The 19804-nt window shown below is 41.0% G+C and overlaps 3 protein-coding genes across 14 annotated transcripts in view; all 3 read left to right on the top strand.

Moving 5' to 3' along the window:
* Positions 1-1887: 1887 nt before the first annotated feature.
* Positions 1888-6402, top strand: LOC129810816 (calreticulin-like). Its single transcript, XM_055861739.1, has 9 exons — positions 1888-2096; positions 2859-2960; positions 3236-3439; positions 3667-3761; positions 3862-4071; positions 4616-4729; positions 4975-5118; positions 5204-5296; positions 5442-6402. The coding sequence occupies exons 1-9, from the start codon at positions 2003-2005 to the stop codon at positions 5640-5642; spliced, it is 1257 nt and encodes a 418-aa protein (XP_055717714.1). The 5' UTR covers positions 1888-2002; the 3' UTR covers positions 5643-6402.
* A 512-nt stretch (positions 6403-6914) lies between these two features.
* On the top strand, positions 6915-16861 carry LOC129810815 (UV excision repair protein RAD23 homolog B-like). 2 transcript variants are annotated; one of them, XM_055861737.1, is made up of 10 exons: positions 6915-7257; positions 8786-8867; positions 8991-9070; positions 9324-9715; positions 9806-9852; positions 9956-10083; positions 10411-10576; positions 13612-13829; positions 14041-14187; positions 14316-16861. In XM_055861737.1, exons 1-10 carry the CDS (start codon positions 7189-7191, stop codon positions 14427-14429), a joined length of 1443 nt encoding a protein of 480 aa, XP_055717712.1. In that variant the 5' UTR covers positions 6915-7188; the 3' UTR covers positions 14430-16861. The 2 variants fall into 2 exon arrangements, with proteins under 2 accessions (XP_055717712.1, XP_055717713.1); XM_055861738.1 differs by lacking the exon at positions 6915-7257 and adding an exon at positions 7311-7603.
* A 474-nt stretch (positions 16862-17335) lies between these two features.
* LOC129810813 (epidermal growth factor receptor substrate 15-like 1) overlaps positions 17336-19804 on the top strand; it is a 34962-nt gene continuing 32493 nt past the window's right edge. For 10 of the 11 annotated variants that reach the window (XR_008752785.1, XM_055861726.1, XM_055861729.1 and 7 more), the window contains exons 1-5: positions 17337-17437; positions 18551-18592; positions 18774-18863; positions 19396-19443; positions 19563-19658. Coding sequence is in view for 10 of the 11 variants with exons in the window: in XM_055861726.1 (XP_055717701.1) it covers positions 17411-17437; positions 18551-18592; positions 18774-18863; positions 19396-19443; positions 19563-19658 (303 nt within the window). In the remaining variant the exon portion in view is untranslated. Of the gene's footprint in view, positions 17438-18550; positions 18593-18773; positions 18864-19395; positions 19444-19562; positions 19659-19804 lie in introns of all 11 variants that reach the window. The other variant, XM_055861730.1, reaches the window with a different exon arrangement.

A 19804-nucleotide genomic window follows, 5' to 3' on the forward strand; every position in this document is an offset into this window, starting at 1 on the left:
GATTATTTCACTTATAATTCACTGTATCACAATTCAAGTGGGTCAGAAGTTTACATACACTAAGTTGACTGTGTCTTTAAACAGCTTGGAAAATTCCAGAAAATTATGTCATGGCTTTAGAAGCTTTATCGCTCTGCTTTGCAAAGTCATGTAGACTGCAACACGTACACAATTGCGTACAGTTACAATGTATCCACCTGATTAGATTCCGTTTTGAGATTAACCTTGTAGCAATTACACTGTGTCCAACTTCACCGTAAACAGCGACCCTCATACCCATGGGACGAGTCGTGGTTTATCAGAGGGATAATTGGACCCAAAATCTGTCTTCTCCAGCAGGTGGCGTTTTTCGTATGGAGGTCAAAGAGTGTCGAATTTGGTTAATAAAACATGGAATGTATTATTTCCTAAGTGTGGCTTATTTGATCGAATATAAGTTTCGTAATGATTGGGTTGTTACGAGTGCACTGATATAAGTAGGACACATGACATCCAGGCAACTTTGAGAAATAACACATTACATCGGAGTTGGGCCTGGTCGTCACTAGTTACCACAGCCATAAAGTCATAAACCCGCCTATTTCTATCGTTTCTCTTCTTAAAATTTGATTTTAAACCTAAACTTAACCACAGTGCTAAACTTATACCTAACCTTAAATCAAAACCAAAAAACACATTTTTGTTTTCATTAATATTTACGACAGGCTAGCCAATGTTGACTTTGTGACTGTGGAAACTGTTGTGCCTGTTGTTTACACGCGTATCTTCCCTCTCCTTGGTTGGATTGGTCCCACCTGATCTTGCCTCCTCCCGACTGCCTTCCATTTTTTTTTAAATACATTTATTTTCATTGTTAGAGCGGCCCCTAGAGTATCTGGTCAAAATAATGGATCATTTGTACGCGTTGACACATTCTACGGAAGCCTGCATGGAAAACTTCATCATCATTTTTTTTTTTTTTTTTTAAATATATATTTTTATTAACAGTAACATGCAAAACATAAACATAACAGCCAGAGGGATTCCACAAAGAAATGAGAATAAAAAATTAAAAAATACAACGAATCCACATTATATCAATTCAAATACAGACATATAGCGAATAAATTATTTTGACATTTTGTTTTGTATACGTTTTAAAGACTCTAAATAGTTTTCCAAATCAGATTAAAAAAATAAGAAAATGTTTGCTTCTTCATAAATTGCGTGCGTCCTTTCTCCTCGCCTCCTTCTCAAACCCCATTAGAGGAGAAGGTTAGAGGGGCGGGACTTCTGACTTTCTCATCCAATGGGTTTAAGAAGGAGGCGAGAAGAGCGTTACAATATAAAAACTCAATATCATTGAAAATTATCTTCAATGTGCAATTGAAGTCATGACGTCTGAGTTTTATGGTTAGTCACCAAGAAAGCCTTTATTGTGTTACATGATTTCGGGGTGTCTGTGTCAACCTTGAGCAAGGGTGTATGACGTTCAATTGACTTTATTGCGGTGTGGAAAATTGTATTTTATTAGGATTTTAGGGAAACATTTGGACATAATACACATTTGAATAATCACACTTGGTTCCAAAAATAAATTAATGTTCATCCACAATCTTACAAATTTCCACAACATAAAACAATATTTTCTGTCCACTATCATTGCTCCTCGCAATTTCAGAGAAATTATTTCAAATATGGCTCGCTCTTCGATGTGGAGGAGTTTTGGAAGTTGCCTCTAACCGCTGGTCCAGGGTCAGCGTCAGATTTGAGATTGGGCAATCTGATGCCAGACCTGTGGTGAGGGACTACTTCGGCCTCGAGCCGATGTGTAATCCGAGCACTTCCGAAAGATAAATCGTGGTCTCATTTCATTGGACAAGATCTCGTCCAATGAGCCACGGCCATCTGTGCAGGAATAGAGAGTTAGAAATGATCATATTACCTGTTTCCTTCAGCGTTTATAACCGACTTTCAGTGAAAAGCAACACACAGTTTACCTGTACAGCGGGACGGTGAAAGCATGAGGGTCGCAGTGGCAATATTAGCAGTTTTTGCATCGGTAGCTGTCACCATTGACGCTACTGTATACTTCAAAGAACAATTTCAGGATGGAGGTAAATGTCCCTTTTGTTTTTCTGATCATTCCTAAAATGTTTCTATATGATAGATAGTGGTTTGGGGATCAAGGGCCCATACCGTACCTCTTTTCTAGGTCAATTTGATATTTTAAACAACCATCTATGTTCTTTACACGTGGAATAGTCAATATCCAGACTATGGACTCCATTATGTAATTTCTATTGTTGAAACAACTTTTCTGTAATGTGGAACATGAGCTCTACACCCTGTTCACCAGGTCCATTTTAATTGAGTGCATCTTTAAAGTGAATGGATATCATACAATATCATTATGGTCAGCCTTTTACACTGATCACTGTGTAGAAGACACCTTTTTTTTTATTTAGAAAAATACATTTTGTAATAGTATCAAAGGGAAATAAAAATACATTTTTTTTCTCAAAGTATAAGATTCAGCAATGCACTGATCTGATCATAAGAAGTTATTTCACTTGGCTTCTTTGACAGCCTGCAGTATTTATTCGTGATCTTTATTTAACTAGGCAAGTCAGTTAAAAACCAATTCTTTTTTACAATGACGGCCTACCCTGGCCAAACCCTCCCCTAACCCGGACGATGCTGGGCCAATTGTGCGCCACCCTATGGGACTCCAATCACGGCCAGTTGTGGTACAGCCCGGGAACGAACCAGGGCCTGTAGTGACTCCTCTAGCACTGAGATGCAGTGCCTTAGACCGCTGCGCCACTCAAGAGACTTTCCTAGATCCTGACTAATCAGATTGTAAATGTTGTTTTCAGATGCATGGAAGAGTCGGTGGCTTGTATCAGAGCACAAGACAGACTATGGCGAGTGGAAACTGACTGCTGGGAAGTTTTATGGTGACGCTGAGGCGGATAAAGGTGAGCTGAATGGGGAAAATATTGTAGTTTGATCACGGCAAGATGTTTCAATATGGAGATTTTGCCAGATCCTTCACTAAGTCTGAGTTTGCATATGCCAAATGTTTGCAAATGGCTCCTTAGATTGTGGATTGTTCAAAATGTATTCTCTGGTCAACCCTAATCAAAATGTAATCCACATGACACAGTACAGTATCACTATGCATCACTCACCTCCTATACCTGGGTTCAATTAAACCTACTGATGCTAATGCATCTTCTTACCTGTCTCACAGGTCTCCAGACCAGCCAGGATGCCCGTTTCTATGCTCTCTCCAGCCGCTTTGAACCCTTCAGCAACGAGGGAAAGTCTCTGGTGGTCCAGTTCACTGTCAAACACGAGCAGAAGATTGACTGTGGGGGTGGATATGTCAAAATCTTTCCAGCAGACCTAGACCAGGCAGCTATGCACGGGGACTCGCAGTATTACATCATGTTTGGTGAGTGTGTGCAGAGCACCACTAGTTTTTCTGACTGAGTGACTTTTAGTCAGCGATGAATCCCTCTCTGTTATTTTCGTGACCCTCGGTCATTTACATTTGAATCATTTAGCAGAGACATTCATTCAGTGAGACATTTTTAGAAATGCCTGGATTTTACTGGTAGATTCTGTATTTTATTGACCTAGCAATCAATAGATGAAGTTCTTTACCCATCCATCCCACAGGGCCTGACATCTGTGGCTACAGCACCAAGAAGGTGCATGTCATCTTCAACTACAAAGGCAAGAACCACCTCATCAAGAAAGAAATCAAATGCAAGGTATGCCATTTTAAATCCCTCAGCATTGCATTCCTTTACTGCATATTACCTGCCAGGCCTTACCTCTAACCCCTGCTGTTCTCTCCTTTTGTCTTTTCAGGATGACGAGCTGACACATCTGTACACTCTGATCCTGAACCCGGACCAGACATACGAGGTGAAGATCAACAATGAGAAGGTGGAGTCAGGCACTCTGGAGGAGGACTGGGACATTTTGCCCCCAAAGACTGTCAAGGACCCTGAGGCCAAGAAGCCAGAGGACTGGGACGACAGGGCCAAAATTGATGACCCTACCGACACCAAGCCAGAGGTGAGCCTCTTTGAATGAAGAGATTTGATCGAACATAAGCCAGCATGGATTTAAGTCCTATCAGGTTTGAGAAATGTTATGCAAAGTCCACAGTAACATATAAGGAGAGGTACTGCTACTGGTAATGACAAAGTAATGAAGAGGTGGCTATTTTTTTCCCCCATTGGTGTCCAGGCAGTACTGTTTCGCTATTCAGCCCAGTGCATCTAGTCAGAAAACACAGTTCAATCAATCCACTTTGTAAAATGGACAGATGATCCCAAAGTTCCCCCAAGGCTAGTTACTGTTACATAAAGGCCACAAAATGGAATCAGCACAGTCTATAATGAGTTGATGGGTATCACATTTGATTTTGCCACAGTATGGACCCATTGTGTTTAACAAATGGTGTTTCTTCCTGCATTTAACAGTAAATGGACTAAGGCCAATGAGCATGAGCTCTATTTGGTCCGGTTTAGTTTCAGGAGTGATCTCTTTTGTCCAAAGCACATTGTTTAGTTCTGTCACTGACCAAGTTGTAACTAATATTGAACTTTCTCACTAGGACTGGGAGAAGCCCGAGAACATCCCTGACCCTGATGCTAAGATCCCTGATGACTGGGATGTGGACATGGATGGCGAGTGGGAGCCTCCTATGATCCCCAACCCAGAGTACCAGGTACAGACTGAGTTTGTACCAGTTGCTGATAACTTATTAATGAAAGTTATATTTAAGTGTTATAAATGCTTATAAAACTTTTTATGTTAATACATTCTAGAATACTCATGTATGCATAGCATATACTTAAAAATAGTTACATTCTTATTAATAAGTTATCATAGTGTTTTCCTTCCATGATTTTAAATCTGCATTATACAGCTAGTGTACCACAGGTAGTCTTATATCTGGCCTTATATTTACAGGGAGAGTGGAAGGCAAAGCAGATTGACAACCCTGACTACAAAGGTGCCTGGGTGCACCCTGAGATCGATAACCCTGAGTACACAGCCGATGCCGCCATCTACAAGTTTGACAACATTGGAGTGTTGGGTCTGGACCTGTGGCAGGTATGTTAGACCTCAGACAATGAATGTGAATGTTGTTGGTGAAGGGTAATTATGGGCTTGATGTTAAAGTTGTGTCTCTTTATAGGTGAAGTCTGGCACCATCTTTGACAACTTCCTGATCGGTGATGATATAAAAGAGGCTGAGGAGTTTGGAAACGAGACATGGGGAGCTACAAAGGTAGGATTTTGTTATTTTCATAATAAGTTTCTGTTTTTCATAGGTTAGGATGAGTTCAGTTTGATATTAATTTTCAAATTTAAGACAAAAATACACCAGTCCCACAGCACTCTCTCTTAATGACCCATTTTCCTTTGCAAAACAGGAACCAGAAAAGAAAATGAAGGATGCACAGGAGGAGGAGGAGAGGAAAGCGAGAGAAGAGGAGGAGAAGAGCAAGAAGGACACTGCTGATGATGAGGGGGATGAAGATGAAGATGAGGATGAACCAGAGGAGGAGGACGATGACAGCCCAACGGAAGAGGAGGAAGGGGAAGATCCCAAGAAGGACAAGGACGAGTTGTAAATGAAACCGGATAGAGGACGTGTCTGTCCTGCCCTATCTCCTCGCCAATGGAGTGACTGCTGTGCATCATCACATTGAGTAATATCCTATGGACTTGGCACTCCTGTGAACCCATTTTTCAGGTGTAGGGGTGGGAAAGGGGCAGGCAATGTTTGCCTTTTTTAGAGGTTTACTTTTTTTTGAAAGAGTTTAGGGTTGAAGAACTGGGTTTAAGTTTAGTTTCCGTCAGTTTAATTTAAGGTATTTTCCCCTTTGTTCAGAATGTGGTCTATCATGTCCATGTGTCCTACAGTTGCTCTAGGTGCTGCTGCCACCGGCTCCCTTGCTTTTATCATCAGCTACCATCAGTTCATCCCTTCAGTGTCAAGAAAATTATTATTTCCCCATATTTGTCATCAATCTTACCAGATGTTGTCTATGTTTGGAAACAAATCAGGGGCATATCAGTTGTCGTTTCTTTATACTTAAAAAAAAAAAAATGTTATATTTTTATGCAGTACTATACATTATTATTATCATTAACATCCGTTTAATTTATTCCCACAATCATCCTCTGTATGTCCACCATTCCCATGCTCTGTGTTGTACATGTTGCCCCACAGGCCTGGCTTTAGTTGTATGGCAGCTGCAGAGATGACTGTATGAGACTTAAGGATCTAAACTGTGACTTTCTTTAATTTTTGTTTTTATACATGTGACTGTCCCCATGGCACACTGTCTTTGAGTTTCAGTAAATAAATGAAGCTTTTTCTTTCAATAATACTGTAAGTATTTCTAGAGAAGTTAGATTGCTCCTGATTTTGTGATATGGGTTGGTCTTAGCATTTCTAAAATGGGGTTGAAGACCTACCGTAGACACACTGTCAAACAGTATCAAAGTGGATATCTCTAAACGTGTCTTGTGATGCTGATCTGGACATTTGCCTGAAGGCCGAGATACTACTAAGGCAAATAGAGTTGACACAGTAGCAAAACCTTTACATGAGTAGAGACACTCTTGACCATGCTTGAGTGTGTTTTCCCATCCTGAGGACACTCCGAAGCCTTTTCGCCTAAACTGTATTCTGGGACAATCCATACACGGATACTTAAATGCATGCAATTTTTGACATTACTCAAGATATATATATATATATAACACTCTGTTTCCATTCTAAGTTTACAATTCCTTGACTGATACTTTTTATGAATGACTATTTCTCAGTCATGTTTTAAATGCTCTTTTAAATCCCCCAAAATAATTTAAGTCATTTTGTTTTAAGAGGTGGGACTAGACAGCATTTGATATTGGCTAAACCATCACATGCACGTGCCATCGATGGGTGGAATTTAGATCCACGAGGTACAGTATACCCCCTAGCCCCTAGCAGTATGTCTTGTCTCAGGCCGCAAGTAGATGGCGTCTGACTACACTACAACACAACCAATACAGCGAGATAGCTGAGTCACAGAACTAGGTAGCCTACTGTGGAAAAAGCAACAGTACAGAAACGGGTGTGAACACGGTTATAGAAGCACCTGGCAATTATCGTGAATCGTCTTGAAGATGTTGTCCTTAACGTTGAAGACTCTTCAGCAGCAAACGTTTAAAATTGAAATAGATCCAGAACTAACGGTGAGTACTGAGTAGTGGAAGTTAGTGACTCTGGTAAATACGCTTGAGGCCGGGGGAGAGGGGCTAGGAGCAACCAGGGCCTTGGCCAATGCGATCTAATCAGGAGAGGGGGGTGCTATTTTATATAATGTTTTCATTGTTCATGTCACATTGTAACTGTTGGGTGTTGGTGTCAAATCGCGATTTTCGTTGCACTTGAGAGATTACTTGGCTGTATCCTCATGAATGACGACGCAAGATTTCACGAGCCTGGTATAGGTACCACGGAGGCGCACTCGTGTACCCCTTTTTCTGGACTGTAGGAATCGGGTGGAGGGGGGCGTTATGTACATTTGTTATGACAAAGGTGTGTATTTGTTTATACACTTTAGGCCTACATCGAATTTGTGTTTTGTATAATAGAGGCTGTTAAATTACCCCCCCCCCCCCCCCTCTAGCAATAACAGTAAATGAAAATGAGTAGACTAATAATATTAGAATAATAATGATAGTAATAATGAATAAAAATATGCATTTGATATCATCTACATTACAACTATTAATTTTCTCTATTGAAATAACGCCATACCCAATTAGCGGGCTATCGATTATTACAATTTATTAAAAAAAAGAAGAAGATAATTACACAATATTATGACAGATTGCTGTTTTCAATACTTTTCTAGTGTCAACACATAGTCTGCTTTGCATGTTCATCTGCTCTATATACCTGGCTTAATTTACAGGTGATGTTTCCCCTTTAGAAGGCAACTACCAGAATACCTCACATAGCAGTAACCTCTAGGGTTCTACCTTAAGAGTTGCGTTCTGCTATAGTACTGCTGTCAAATAGAATGCTTTCCCTGTCAACTCACCTTGTAAAAAGGTGTAGCTACATACACCTAATTAGCAAGACCCTAATTTGTTTAATCCGGTGTGTTAGCAGTACCACAGGTCTAAACAAAAGCCTGCATACCCCGAGGGTACACGGGACCAAAATTGAGCAACGCTGCTTTAGTGTAACCTTTAGATGTAAATAGTAATACTGAAAGTGCCCACTAAAGGCCTTAAGTATGACTGTGCACAAGCTATGGTATCTGTTTTACAAACTCTTTCTCTAGGCCTATAGCGCTGATTGACTGACAGGTAGATTACATTACTGGCAACAACACTGTGGTTAGCAACTTTACAGCTCCGTTTTAAAACGGGAACGCTTATTACTGTATCATTAACGTGTGTAATGCGTGTCAACTTTAAAAATACATTAATGGTGTATCACATAAGGGAATGTAGATCGATTGAAATGCATCGGTGTGTACTTCCTCGAAGCACTCGCAACAAGGTGAAGTAATGACTGAATGTGAATTACAGTTTTTCACTCCAAATCCCATAATCCTCAAGTATTCTGCTTTATGACTGAGATGAGACATATCATGTGTCACCATGTTAGGTTCAGGAGAGATGATAAGAATGTCCTGCCCATTGAGATACAACTAAATGGGCTCTATCTCTTGTCCTGTTTAACAGCTTGTCATTTTGTTATTGGCAGGTAAAAGCCCTGAAGGAGAAGATTGAGGTTGAGAAAGGGAAGGTTGGCTATCCAGCCGCAGGGCAAAAGCTCATCTATGCAGGTAAGCGAGGCATCTTATCTCTAACTGCATTGTTGGAGTCATTTTGAATATCAATCCAACACATCTGGAATGTTGTAGCCTATATATTTAATTTAACAGGTTCTTCTTGTTGGGTTATTATAGGCAAAATCTTGAATGATGACATACCTTTAAAAGACTACAAAATTGATGAGAAAAACTTTGTGGTTGTCATGGTTACAAAGGTAAGATGTCAACACTGTTTTAATGAATTGTTTGGTAACCATTCATATGTGAGGACAATATGGAAATGATTCCTTTTTAGTAAACTTTAATAAAGGACAAACAAGACAGCCATTATTATGATAATAATACTGTCATTACAGTGTTAATGATAGTAGAAGCAGGAGTTTATCATTTGTATTATCTAAAGATGAGATAGTTGTTTGTAGTCACTGTGGTCATCTCTGGGCAGTCCTTTTTGTTGTCTCTCTACAGCCCAAACCTCCAGCTCCTCCACAGATTTCTCCTCAGGCAACCCCAGCCCCAGCCTCCAGCCCTGCTCCCGCCCCTGCACCTCCTGTTGTTTCTGGGCTGTCCCTGTCAGACATGACCTGTTCTACTTCTCCTGCCACCATGGAGATCTCAACCCTCTCCCCTACACCCACACCCGCCCCTGCCTCAAACCCCACAAAATCAGTGGAGCCCTCCACACCCCCATCCCCTGCACCAGCCCCTGCTTCTATTCCCCCTGAAGCTCTGGGGGCCAGTGCAGCCCCAGCTCCTGCCGCAGCAGCATGCCCCGTCCCTGTCTCACCCTCAGAGGACAAGCCTCACGGGGAGCACCCCGAACTGCCCCTCGCCACAACGCCAGCCCTCTCCTCCTCTAGGTATTGACATATGATAACATATTTTGGATGGCTACCATATTTTTTGTTAATAAATGTGTCTGTTTTAATCAATGCTTTTTCTCTCAACAGCCTTGTTGATGACTTAAGTCTCTTGGAAGAAGCAGCATCAATACTGGGTAATGAAGAGTCTAGTCTAATCTTTCACATCACAATATCATGCTTCGTCTTCCCCTTGATTTATGACCCTGTATCCTATTCCCCTCTCTCGCTGCGAGCCAGTGACAGGACAAGCGTATGAGAATCTGGTGTCTGAAATCATGTCTATGGGATATGAAAGGGAGCAGGTTATTGCAGCGCTGCGAGCCAGTTACAACAACCCAGACAGAGCCGTGGAGTACCTGCTAATGGTGAATTTCTATCCTATCAGTGATTTAATGGTAAATTTGTGTATTATTACCTGGAAGCAGTGGAGACAATTCCAACGTTACATCACATTCTTTTCCATCCGAAAACTCAGTGCCAGACTCTACTGACAATCTGACAGCAGTATGCACACATAATACAAAAGGATTTTCAGTCCCAAAGCTGTACACAGTTCACGGTGTGTTTATCCATCTATGTCCCTTCCAATGAGAAGCTCTTTGATCACTTGCAAAAGAGCAATATAAATGCACTTCATTAGTATTATTTCATTTTCCTGAGGGATCATAAATTCTTCTCTCCACATCTTCCAGGGGATTCCGTCCGAGGCTGACCTTCCGCCAGTGGAAGCGCTCCAACGCACAACTCTGGCCAACCTCAATCCCACTGCCCCAGTTCCTGCCCCAGCCTCTGCTCCAGCCTCTGCTCCAGCCTCTGCTCCAGCCACAGATATAGCCCAGCCCCCACCAGCAGCCACCAGTGAGAACCCCCCCCCCCCACTCTTCTGTTGTTCTTTTACCAGGCCTATGTCGCTCTCATACCAACCAATCATTTCTCTGGATACACACTCCCAGGCCCGTGTCCTGGCTGTTCTGCCGCCTTAGGCGATACAAAAAATTTGACGCCCTCAATTCCCCGCAAACTAGAATAATGTAGCCTACGAGCTTGCATTGTGGCCTGCAATGCAATTTTATGAAAGCTCATCCGTGTCGTACCATTTGTAAAACAGGCAGTTGCATTTACTTTATTTAGCCTAGTCCTGATTCCTGATCAAGGCTTAATTAAAACCAATCATTTTGTCTATTTAAGATCTGCATATCATCTACCCAAGTTTATCAGGAGTTATTTTGCACCTATTTGCAATCAGAATCAATGTGTTTACACAGCGGGAAACGCAGAAGTATTTTCTTCGCTATGATCAGCTCGTCAAAAATTGACGAATAGGCCTACAATTGAAATGACTGATTCGTTACAATTTAGCCCAGGGAGTGAAACTCTCGGACAGCAGTCGTGAATAGCTTCATTTTATTCCATATTGTCCATTTTATTTTGACCTGATCTGTTTTTAGGATGTGGTGTTTGTTAACCTTTTACTGCAGGGGGATAAATCAGGGTCACACCGAGTGTTTCTTGGTAGTCTTAAACAAATCGACTTTGAAACCCAAAGTATACACCTTACACACATGGTTATGGGCTTAAAAAAAGAAAACACCTGTACCATGTCAGATATAGAGTTGAAATGTATTACATTTTGAGTTTGCATCCCGATATTACACTAAATATACATCACAGAAGACTGAAATATAACAAAACTTTTGTTGTAAAAAACAAAAATTATTTATTAATAATATAATTATTAAAAATATGAATAATATTCCACCCATGAGACCAAAGAGGGCGCTTTTGGTCATTGACTGCAGGAAAGGGCTACCATGCAAAGTAATGTTCAAATCAAAACACACTTTTTATTTGATAGGGCACCATTTAGACTATTTGATCGGAGACGTGCATGATGTAAAAAAAAAAGAAAAGAAAAAAGGTCTGTCCCATAACATTTTCATGAATATGGTCTCCAGTTTGTAGGCTACAAGTAAGCATTTCACTGTTAGTCTAGTCTAGCGACTCCTGTGCTGGGCCGGGTACAGTGCCCGCTGACAAGGTCTGTACAGTGTACAGTTTTTCCTCCGACACATTGGTGCGGCTGGCTTCCGGGTTAAGTGGACATTGTGTCAAGAAGCAGTGCGGCTTGGTTGGGTTGTGTTTCGGAGGACGCATGGCTTTCGACCTTTGCCTCTCCCGAGTCCGTACGGGAGTTGCAGCGATGAGACAGGACTGTAACTACCAATTGGATACCACAAAATTGGAGAGAAAAAGGGGTAGGAAAAAAAAGTACTAATTAATTACAAATGAAAAGTTGAAATGGCTTGAGTCAATAAGTATTTATCCCCTTTGTTATGGCAAACCTAAATAAGCTCAGGAGTAAAAATGTGCGTATTAAGTCACAAAATAAGTTGTATGGACTCACTCTGTGTGCAATAATAGTGTTTAACATGATTTTTGAATGACTACTTCATTTTTGTAGCCCACACATTATCTTTAAGGTCTCTCAATCGAATTTCAAACACAGATTCAACCACAAAGACCAGGGAAGTTTTCCAATGCCTTGCAAAGAAGGGCACCTATAGGTATTTTTTTTTTTAAAGCAGACATTGAATATCCCTTTGAGCATGGTGAAGTTATTAATTACACTTTGGATGGTGTATCAATACACCCAGTCACTACAAAGTTACAGGTGTCCTTCCTAACTCAGTTGCCGGAGAGGAAGGAAAACACTCAGGGATTTCACCACGAGGCCAATGGTGACTTTAAAACAGTTACAGAGTTTAATGGCTGTGATAGGATAAAACTGAGGATGGATCGAAAACATTGTAGTTACTCCACAATGCTAACCTAATTGACAGAGTAAAAAGAAGGAAGATTGTACAGTACATAAATATTACAAAACAAACAAAATATTACAAAACAAGGCACTAAAGTAATACTGCAAGAAATGTGGCTAAGCAATTAACATTTTGTCCTGAATAAGTGTTTTGTTTGGGGCAAATCCAATACAACACATTTCTGAGTAGCCGCTCCATATTTTAGAGCATAGTGGTGGCTGCATCATGTTATGGGTATGCTTGTAATCGTTAAGGACTAGGGAGTTTTTCAGGATAAAAAATAAATGGAATGGAGCTAAGCACATGTAAAACCTAGAGGAAAACCTGGTTCGGTCCGCTTTCCACCATACACTGGGAGTTGAATCCATCTTTCAGCAGCATAATAACCTAAAACACAAGGCCAAATCTACATTGGAGTTGCTTACCGATAATAAAGTGAATGTTCCTGAGTTGCCGAGTTTTTACTTAAATCTACTTGAAAATCTATAGCAAGACCTGAAAATGGTTGTCTATCAATGATCAACAACCAATTTGACAGAGCTTGAAGAATTTTGAAAATAATCATGGGCAAATGTTTCACAATCTAGGTGTGGAAAGCTCTTAGAGTCTTACCTAGAAAAACTCCCAGTTGTAATCGCTGCCAAAGGTAATTCTACAACGTATTGACTCAGGGGTTTGAATACTTATGCAGAGTTAGATATTTCTCTATTTCATTTTCAATGCATTTGCAAAAATGTCTAAAAATATGTTTTTACTTTGTCATTATGGGGTATTATGCATAGATGGGTAAAACAAGAAGTACTCCATTTTGAATTCAGGCTATAACACAATTTTGGGGGAAATAATTCAGGGGGTATGAATACTTTCTGAAGGCTCCATATATACGTTTTCATTGTTTTTAGGCAGAATTATTCGTGGTGTTATGTGTTGTTGGAGGTGTGTCTTGGTCAGTTTAGTTTGGAAAATGCAGCACCGTGTAATCCTTCCTAATGGGCAGACCAGCGCCTGCTGTCAGCTCAGTACTCTGTTTCATAGAAGTTTTTGAACTTTGTGCCCATTCTTGTTTTGCAACAGGCGCAGTGTCTTCAACCCAGCAGCCCCCCTCGTCTGGTGGGCTGACTGGTGGGCTAACTGGTGGGCTTACTGGTGGAGGTACTGGGGGTGGGAACCCTCTGGAGTTCCTGAGGAACCAGCCACAATTCCAGCAGATGAGACAGATCATCCAGCAGAACCCAGCTCTTCTTCCTGCCCTGCTCCAGCAGCTGGGCAGAGATAACCCCCAGTTGCTGCAGGTTAGTGGGGAGACCGGACATCCCAGTGTCTGCATGCTGTCTCTCTCCATCCACGTAGCCATGCTTATCAGCTTGGCTTTCCAGACACAAGCTGGACTGATGGAAGGCTGGGGATATTCTGTCGTTTAGATTCTGTTTTGTTTTAGTCTACTAAAAAGGAAATCCTATTTGTATTCGTAAGGGTTAGTAGGGAGATGTTCTTTCTTTGCAGCAAATTACCCAGCACCAGGAGAGGTTTGTGCAGATGCTGAATGAGCCTCAAGGAGGAGAGATGGTAGAGGAAGGAGCTGAGGCCCAGGGGGCGCCACAGACTAACTACATCCAGGTCACCCCACAAGAGAAGGAGGCCATCGAGAGGGTAGGAGTATTTATGGTTACTAATTATGATTTAACTCATTAAATATTACCTTATCTATTGGTAAGCTCCCTGTGTGTTATTGGTTATGCGTTTCTGAGCTGACTGTTGCCAATGTGTTTTCATTACAGTTAAAAGCCTTGGGATTTCCAGAGGGACTTGTCATTCAAGCATATTTTGCATGTGAGAAGAATGAGAATCTAGCTGCCAATTTTCTGCTCCAACAAACATTTGATGACGAGTGAACGTGCCTGCGTTGGCATGAACGGGAAGAATGGAGGGCTAGAGAATGAGTAATAGTGCTCCAGAATGTGCTTTTGAAGGAAAGAGTGGAAAAGGTTACCCAAAGTGACTGGTCTTCCAGGATGCTTTTCATTGGACAAAGACGTGATGTGTTGTTACTGTGAGCTAGGCCTTCTCCATTCTGAGTGTTAGATCTCCGTGGGCTCTCTCTCTCTCTCACTGCTGCTATTACTGCTCCTTGTGCCGTGTCCATCTATAGAGTTACAGTGGCAGCTTGCCCTCACCATATATTGCTTTTCAACCCCTCGCAAATAAAACCCCGAACATACATTAGCTGGTTGATTCATATTTGTTATGTGAGCCTCGTCTCCTGGGAAAATATACTTGAGTGTCCTGTGATAAAATGACAAAACCAGCTAAATGGCCCTGGAACTCAAATGTGTTGTTTGTTTTTTAGGCCGAGGCTGCGAATCCGACATTTCTCGACCATCCTTTCTGACAGCTAAAGGTCCCGAAGCTTCTGCGCATGTGTGGGATTCTCTACTCTACTCACAGTCTCTGCTCTTCTAATACAGAACCCCCCTTCACATTTCTCACTGTCAATCGTGAATGATAATTCTTTAATTTTTACCGGTGAAATGCCCATGCAGCATCTGCATACCAACCTTGTGATCTCAATCAGTTTCATGGGGATATGCATTTAGATAGTCTTAGACAGTGTTGTTTAGAAATAGCCTATAGTGTTGTTTTGAATTATGTACAGTGATTGAATTTTAGAGCAGATGGTGCTTAGTTTCAATCAAAGCAAGTATTATGCCTAGTGGCGCACACTTGTGTTTTGGCCACATGAGAGAAAAATCCGACCCGTCACACAATCATCTTAAAATCTCATACGAAATTAGGTGTTTTTTTGTCTTACAGTAACATTATACTATGCTATTATATTTGGTCCTGTTATGTAGAATCATATCATTATGTGATGTTGCAGACATTGATTCAGCTTTGATCTAACTTTATTAATAAAGCCCCATTCACCAGAGCAGAGGGTAGCCTGTTCTCTATGAGTAGAGCAGAGACTGCACGTAAAGTAGAGAATTTCGCACATATGCAGAAGCTTCGGGACCTTTAGCTGTTGGGAAGAGGGGTCCAGAATCTGCAGCCACTCCGTTGTTTTATTATTTGTCTCCACAAAGCTTCTTATTTCTCTCAGCTGATCATTAATGTCCAACCTTTCCAATATGTTTGTCTTCTTCAGACAAAGGGAACTGGGCTATTTTGCCAATGAAGTGTCATATTAATGTTGGAGAGTTGCTTTGTCACTTCATTTGACTGTTACAAAGGGAACATTTCTTTGTAAAATAGAAGGATGTTCTGTGATTGATGTGTCATCGTATTAAAATATTCTAACACTGTAAAATGAGACATGGCAGGGAATACTGGATTTGGTTCCAGATGTGCCCCAGTGTAGTTTCACTGTAAGATGAGACATGGCAGGGAATACTGGATTTGGTTCCAGATGTGCCCCAGTGTAGTTTCACTGTAAAATGAGACATGGTAGGGAATACTGGATTTGGTTCCAGATGTGCCCCAGTGTAGTTTCACTGTAAAATGAGACATGGCAGGGAATACTGGATTTGGTTCCAGATGTGCCCCAGTGTAGTTTCACTGTAAGATGAGACATGGCAGGGAATACTGGATTTGGTTCCAGATGTGGCCCAGTGTAGTTTCACTGTAAAATGAGACATGGCAGGGAATACTGGGTTTGGTTCCAGATGTGGCCCAGTGTAGTTTCACTGTAAAATGAGACATGGTAGGGAATACTGGATTTGGTTCCAGATGTGGCCCAGTGTAGTTTCACTGTAAGATGAGACATGGTAGGGAATACTGGGTTTGGTTCCAGATGTGGCCCAGTGTAGTTTCACTGTAAGGCACCAAATTATTTTACAAAAGGAAGTTTTAGCCACATAGTTGTTGTTTTTTTCGATATCATTGCTCAACAGTTGAAGGCTAGTTGAAGCTGAAAGTCAATTGAGCCATGTCCTTATTATTCTTTTAGAATCACTTTAAGCATATAACAAGATTCTGTTCTCTCTGGACACTTTTCTGTATGTGTTTTGACTGCCCCTGATCCTTAATGTATTATATCAAAAGAAATCATGCTGCAAGTTTTTTATCCATGTTATTACTCTTTCATGCCTCGTGGTTTGTCTCATTTTGTTGAAGAGTAATTGTTTGTTTGTGCAAAGTCATGTACAGCTTTCAAAGGTCTATCATCAGTCAATATGTCTTTTTTTTGTTGTTGCATAGATGAGTGCCATAGGATTTATGTTGCCTATCAAAAGTAAACGCCCATCTCATAAAAGGTGCTAGAGTGAAGGTAAGTTCTGGAAGTGCTATAAGCCAAAAGAAAACAAGTAAACATCCCACAAAACTGGCCTTGGCTTTTTATTGTTCTCTTGTGTGTAGATGGGAAAGATTGACCCAGCAGAGTTTCTGACTGTACATGGAGTTAATTTCTGCTTTTGCAAAATGAAGCACTTTTATGTGAAGACTGTTGCTCTGAGATATGTAGGGTTGGTTAATTGCATGAGTTTATAACAGAGGCTCTAGCCGAGCTATGGCATGCTGTGGAACCACAGGAGTGAAGATTTCAGCATCTAACTTTTCGTTTTTTTTCTTTGAAACTACAATAAAGCAAAAGGGTTTTAGACTTAAATGCACCACTTGAAGGTTTATTTAAGGTTATTATTTCAGCGTTATGTCAAATAAATAGCTTTACAGAGTTTTAAAATGGTGTCGTTGATTACAAAAGGCCTTGTATCTGGAAACAATTTGACAACTTCCACACATTGAATGAGACTGTCATGTCAATTAATGCACGTCATTCATCAAGACCTTGCACGTCGCAAGCGTGTCCACTAGGAGGTGGTGTTGTCTACGAGCTGGAGGGTGTACTGTGTGCGTTCCCGCAGCAACAGGGAAGATGGCTGCACTCACATCTCTCACCCAGGTAATGTAACAGGAATTAATTAAATATGCGGAGGACATTCAGTCAAGCTGTTGTGCATGCCGATGAATGAGCTGCAGTTTTTAGTGGTTTGCTTTTAATCTAATTTGAAAGAAAGAAGGGGGTGTTTAGCTAGCTTGCTACTAGTATTAGCTGGATGGGACAAGGCCTTATCAGTAACGATAAGCTTGCAGATAGTACCGTAGACTAGCCAGCTGGCTAGTGGACTAGCTACCGCCAGCTTGCTTGCAAAATGAACAAGTTAGCTAGCTAGCTAATGATCGTTAGATGAAATATAATTCTATTAATTTTTAATTAACATTTACATTTTGACACAAGACAAAGGCTCAAGAGTTATGCAACCAGGAAAGACCAACGTATTGTAACGTTAGTGCTAAACAATACTAGCTAGCTGAACGGTCTGACTATTAGAGCATTAGTGTAATAACACAGTCACACGAACAGTTAATGTAATACCATTGTAGCTATAGAAGAATGTACTAAAAGGCGATAGGCGTGTAACGTTAGTGGGTAGTGAAACCAAATGGCTAGGGTATAACGTGGTTATGTGATGATGGATGATGACTGATCAGGTTGTGTGCTTACGGTGCCGGCTACATTGGCTGTTTTTTTGCTTCAGTAAGATGCCGAAATGTATTGTCGTCCTAACTTGTAGGTCGTTTTTCAAAACCCAAGCTATGTGTTGTTTCTGCCAATTTTGGGAATCACAATCTCAGAGTTTGCATCCGGAGTCACAGAGGACCAATTTTGGTTCAATCACATTAGCTACATGATGCTTCTAGTTTTTCATCTAATTAAACCCTGACAAAGATAGGCTTTTTGCCATCTTACAAGTTACATTATGCTTTAAAGAGCTCCTCGAAAGGTACTCAAAAGATTTAAAGCCTATTAGATGACATTAATATTTGATGACATGGGACAGGAAATCCCTCTCTGGCTTCTGGTTGTGATAAACCCTTAAGTGGATTTTTAAAGGGGAAGTCCAGATGTCAGTAGTAGTTTTTGTGGGGTGTGTCACGCTATTTGACTTAAGACAATGGTTTCCAGCAGCTATTTGAAATGATATGTCTAATCTGAAAAACCTTTCCCAATCAGCTGTCAAGTGGGAACCCTGTGTACGAGAACTTTTATAGACAGGTAAAACACATTTTATGGTTTGGTTATTACATAGGCTAGTCATATCTAGATAGATTGGGGAGAATTCAACTTCTTTATTGTTCAATGGCCGCATTAGACAACACTAAACACATTCAACAGTATAGTGGAGGTGTAGATAGATTCATGTTAACAGTTTGATTTGCTGTGTGGTTTTTGCAAGGTGGACCCGGGAAACACAGGGAGAGTAGGGCCCACGGAAGCTGCGTTGTTCCTGAAGAAATCGGGTCTTCCTGATGTCACTTTGGGAAAGGTGGGTACTGTGTAGTGCTGCTGGCCACTGAAAGCTTTGGGCAGCGGCATACCCAAGGGAACAGTCTCTGACACTTTAGACTGATAAACTGCTCTGAAAGCAGCAGACAGTGACCAGCAGGAAATCATGTTTATTTGAGTGTCTATGTCATCGAGGGGTAATACGACCATTTACATACATGCACGCATGCTTCAGTACCCCCAGAGGAATGTTACTGGAAAAGAGGACCACATCTTACGTCATTGCCTGGTCTGATCAGATCAATGTCTTTTATATATCAGAACCTTTAGGGAGTGCACTTGTTTCAGCTCCATTTGTACCCAGATTTTGTATTGTTACCTTTTGTTTGTCATACTAGCTCTGCTTTGATACACATTTATGCAGCCTGTCTCAGCTGGTTAACTGGGAATTTTATGCAGATTGCTTGTTATTTACTTTGTACACATTCCCTAATGATTATTGCACATTGAGGCTTTACTTGATGTTTTCTAAGTTACGCCTAATCCTCTTGTTTGTGTTTGTCTCCCCTCAGATCTGGGATTTGGCAGACCCAGATGGGAAAGGGTTCTTGGACAAACAGGTAGAAAATGAATAATTTCCTCTATGCGTGCGATGCCTTTGATACTGGGACCCTTGAGGGGAATTGAGCTGCTATTTGTACACCCATAAACAATGCCGTTGTCCCATCTTCTTTTATAGGGGTTCTATGTAGCGCTACGGTTGGTGGCCTGTGCGCAGAGTGGACAAGAAGTCAGCCTCTCAAGTTTGAACCTCACTATCCCTCCCCCCAAATTTGTGAGTACAATCCTAACTACACACAGGTTTCATGATAGTTTTATGTTGAGGGAATTTATGCTAGGAACACAAGTATTTAGCTACACCCTCAATAACATCTGCTAAACCTGTGTATGCGACCAATAGCGTTTGATTTGATTTGATTG

This window comes from Salvelinus fontinalis, chromosome 14 (assembly GCF_029448725.1).
Source record: "Salvelinus fontinalis isolate EN_2023a chromosome 14, ASM2944872v1, whole genome shotgun sequence".
In the NCBI taxonomy this organism is placed as follows: Eukaryota; Metazoa; Chordata; class Actinopteri; order Salmoniformes; family Salmonidae; genus Salvelinus; species Salvelinus fontinalis.

Bases quoted from the DNA above. Each gene is read 5' to 3' on its own strand.
- LOC129810815 (XM_055861737.1), top strand. From the start codon at position 7,189: ATGTTGTCCTTAACGTTGAAGACTCTTCAGCAGCAAACGTTTAAAATT. The intron at 10,084-10,410 runs GTGAATTTCTAT...CACATCTTCCAG, and splicing joins CCGTGGAGTACCTGCTAATG to GGGATTCCGTCCGAGGCTGA. The intron at 14,188-14,315 runs GTAGGAGTATTT...TTTTCATTACAG, and splicing joins AGAAGGAGGCCATCGAGAGG to TTAAAAGCCTTGGGATTTCC.
- LOC129810816 (XM_055861739.1), top strand. From the start codon at position 2,003: ATGAGGGTCGCAGTGGCAATATTAGCAGTTTTTGCATCGGTAGCTGTC. The intron at 4,730-4,974 runs GTACAGACTGAG...TTATATTTACAG, and splicing joins TCCCCAACCCAGAGTACCAG to GGAGAGTGGAAGGCAAAGCA. The intron at 5,297-5,441 runs GTAGGATTTTGT...TTTGCAAAACAG, and splicing joins AGACATGGGGAGCTACAAAG to GAACCAGAAAAGAAAATGAA.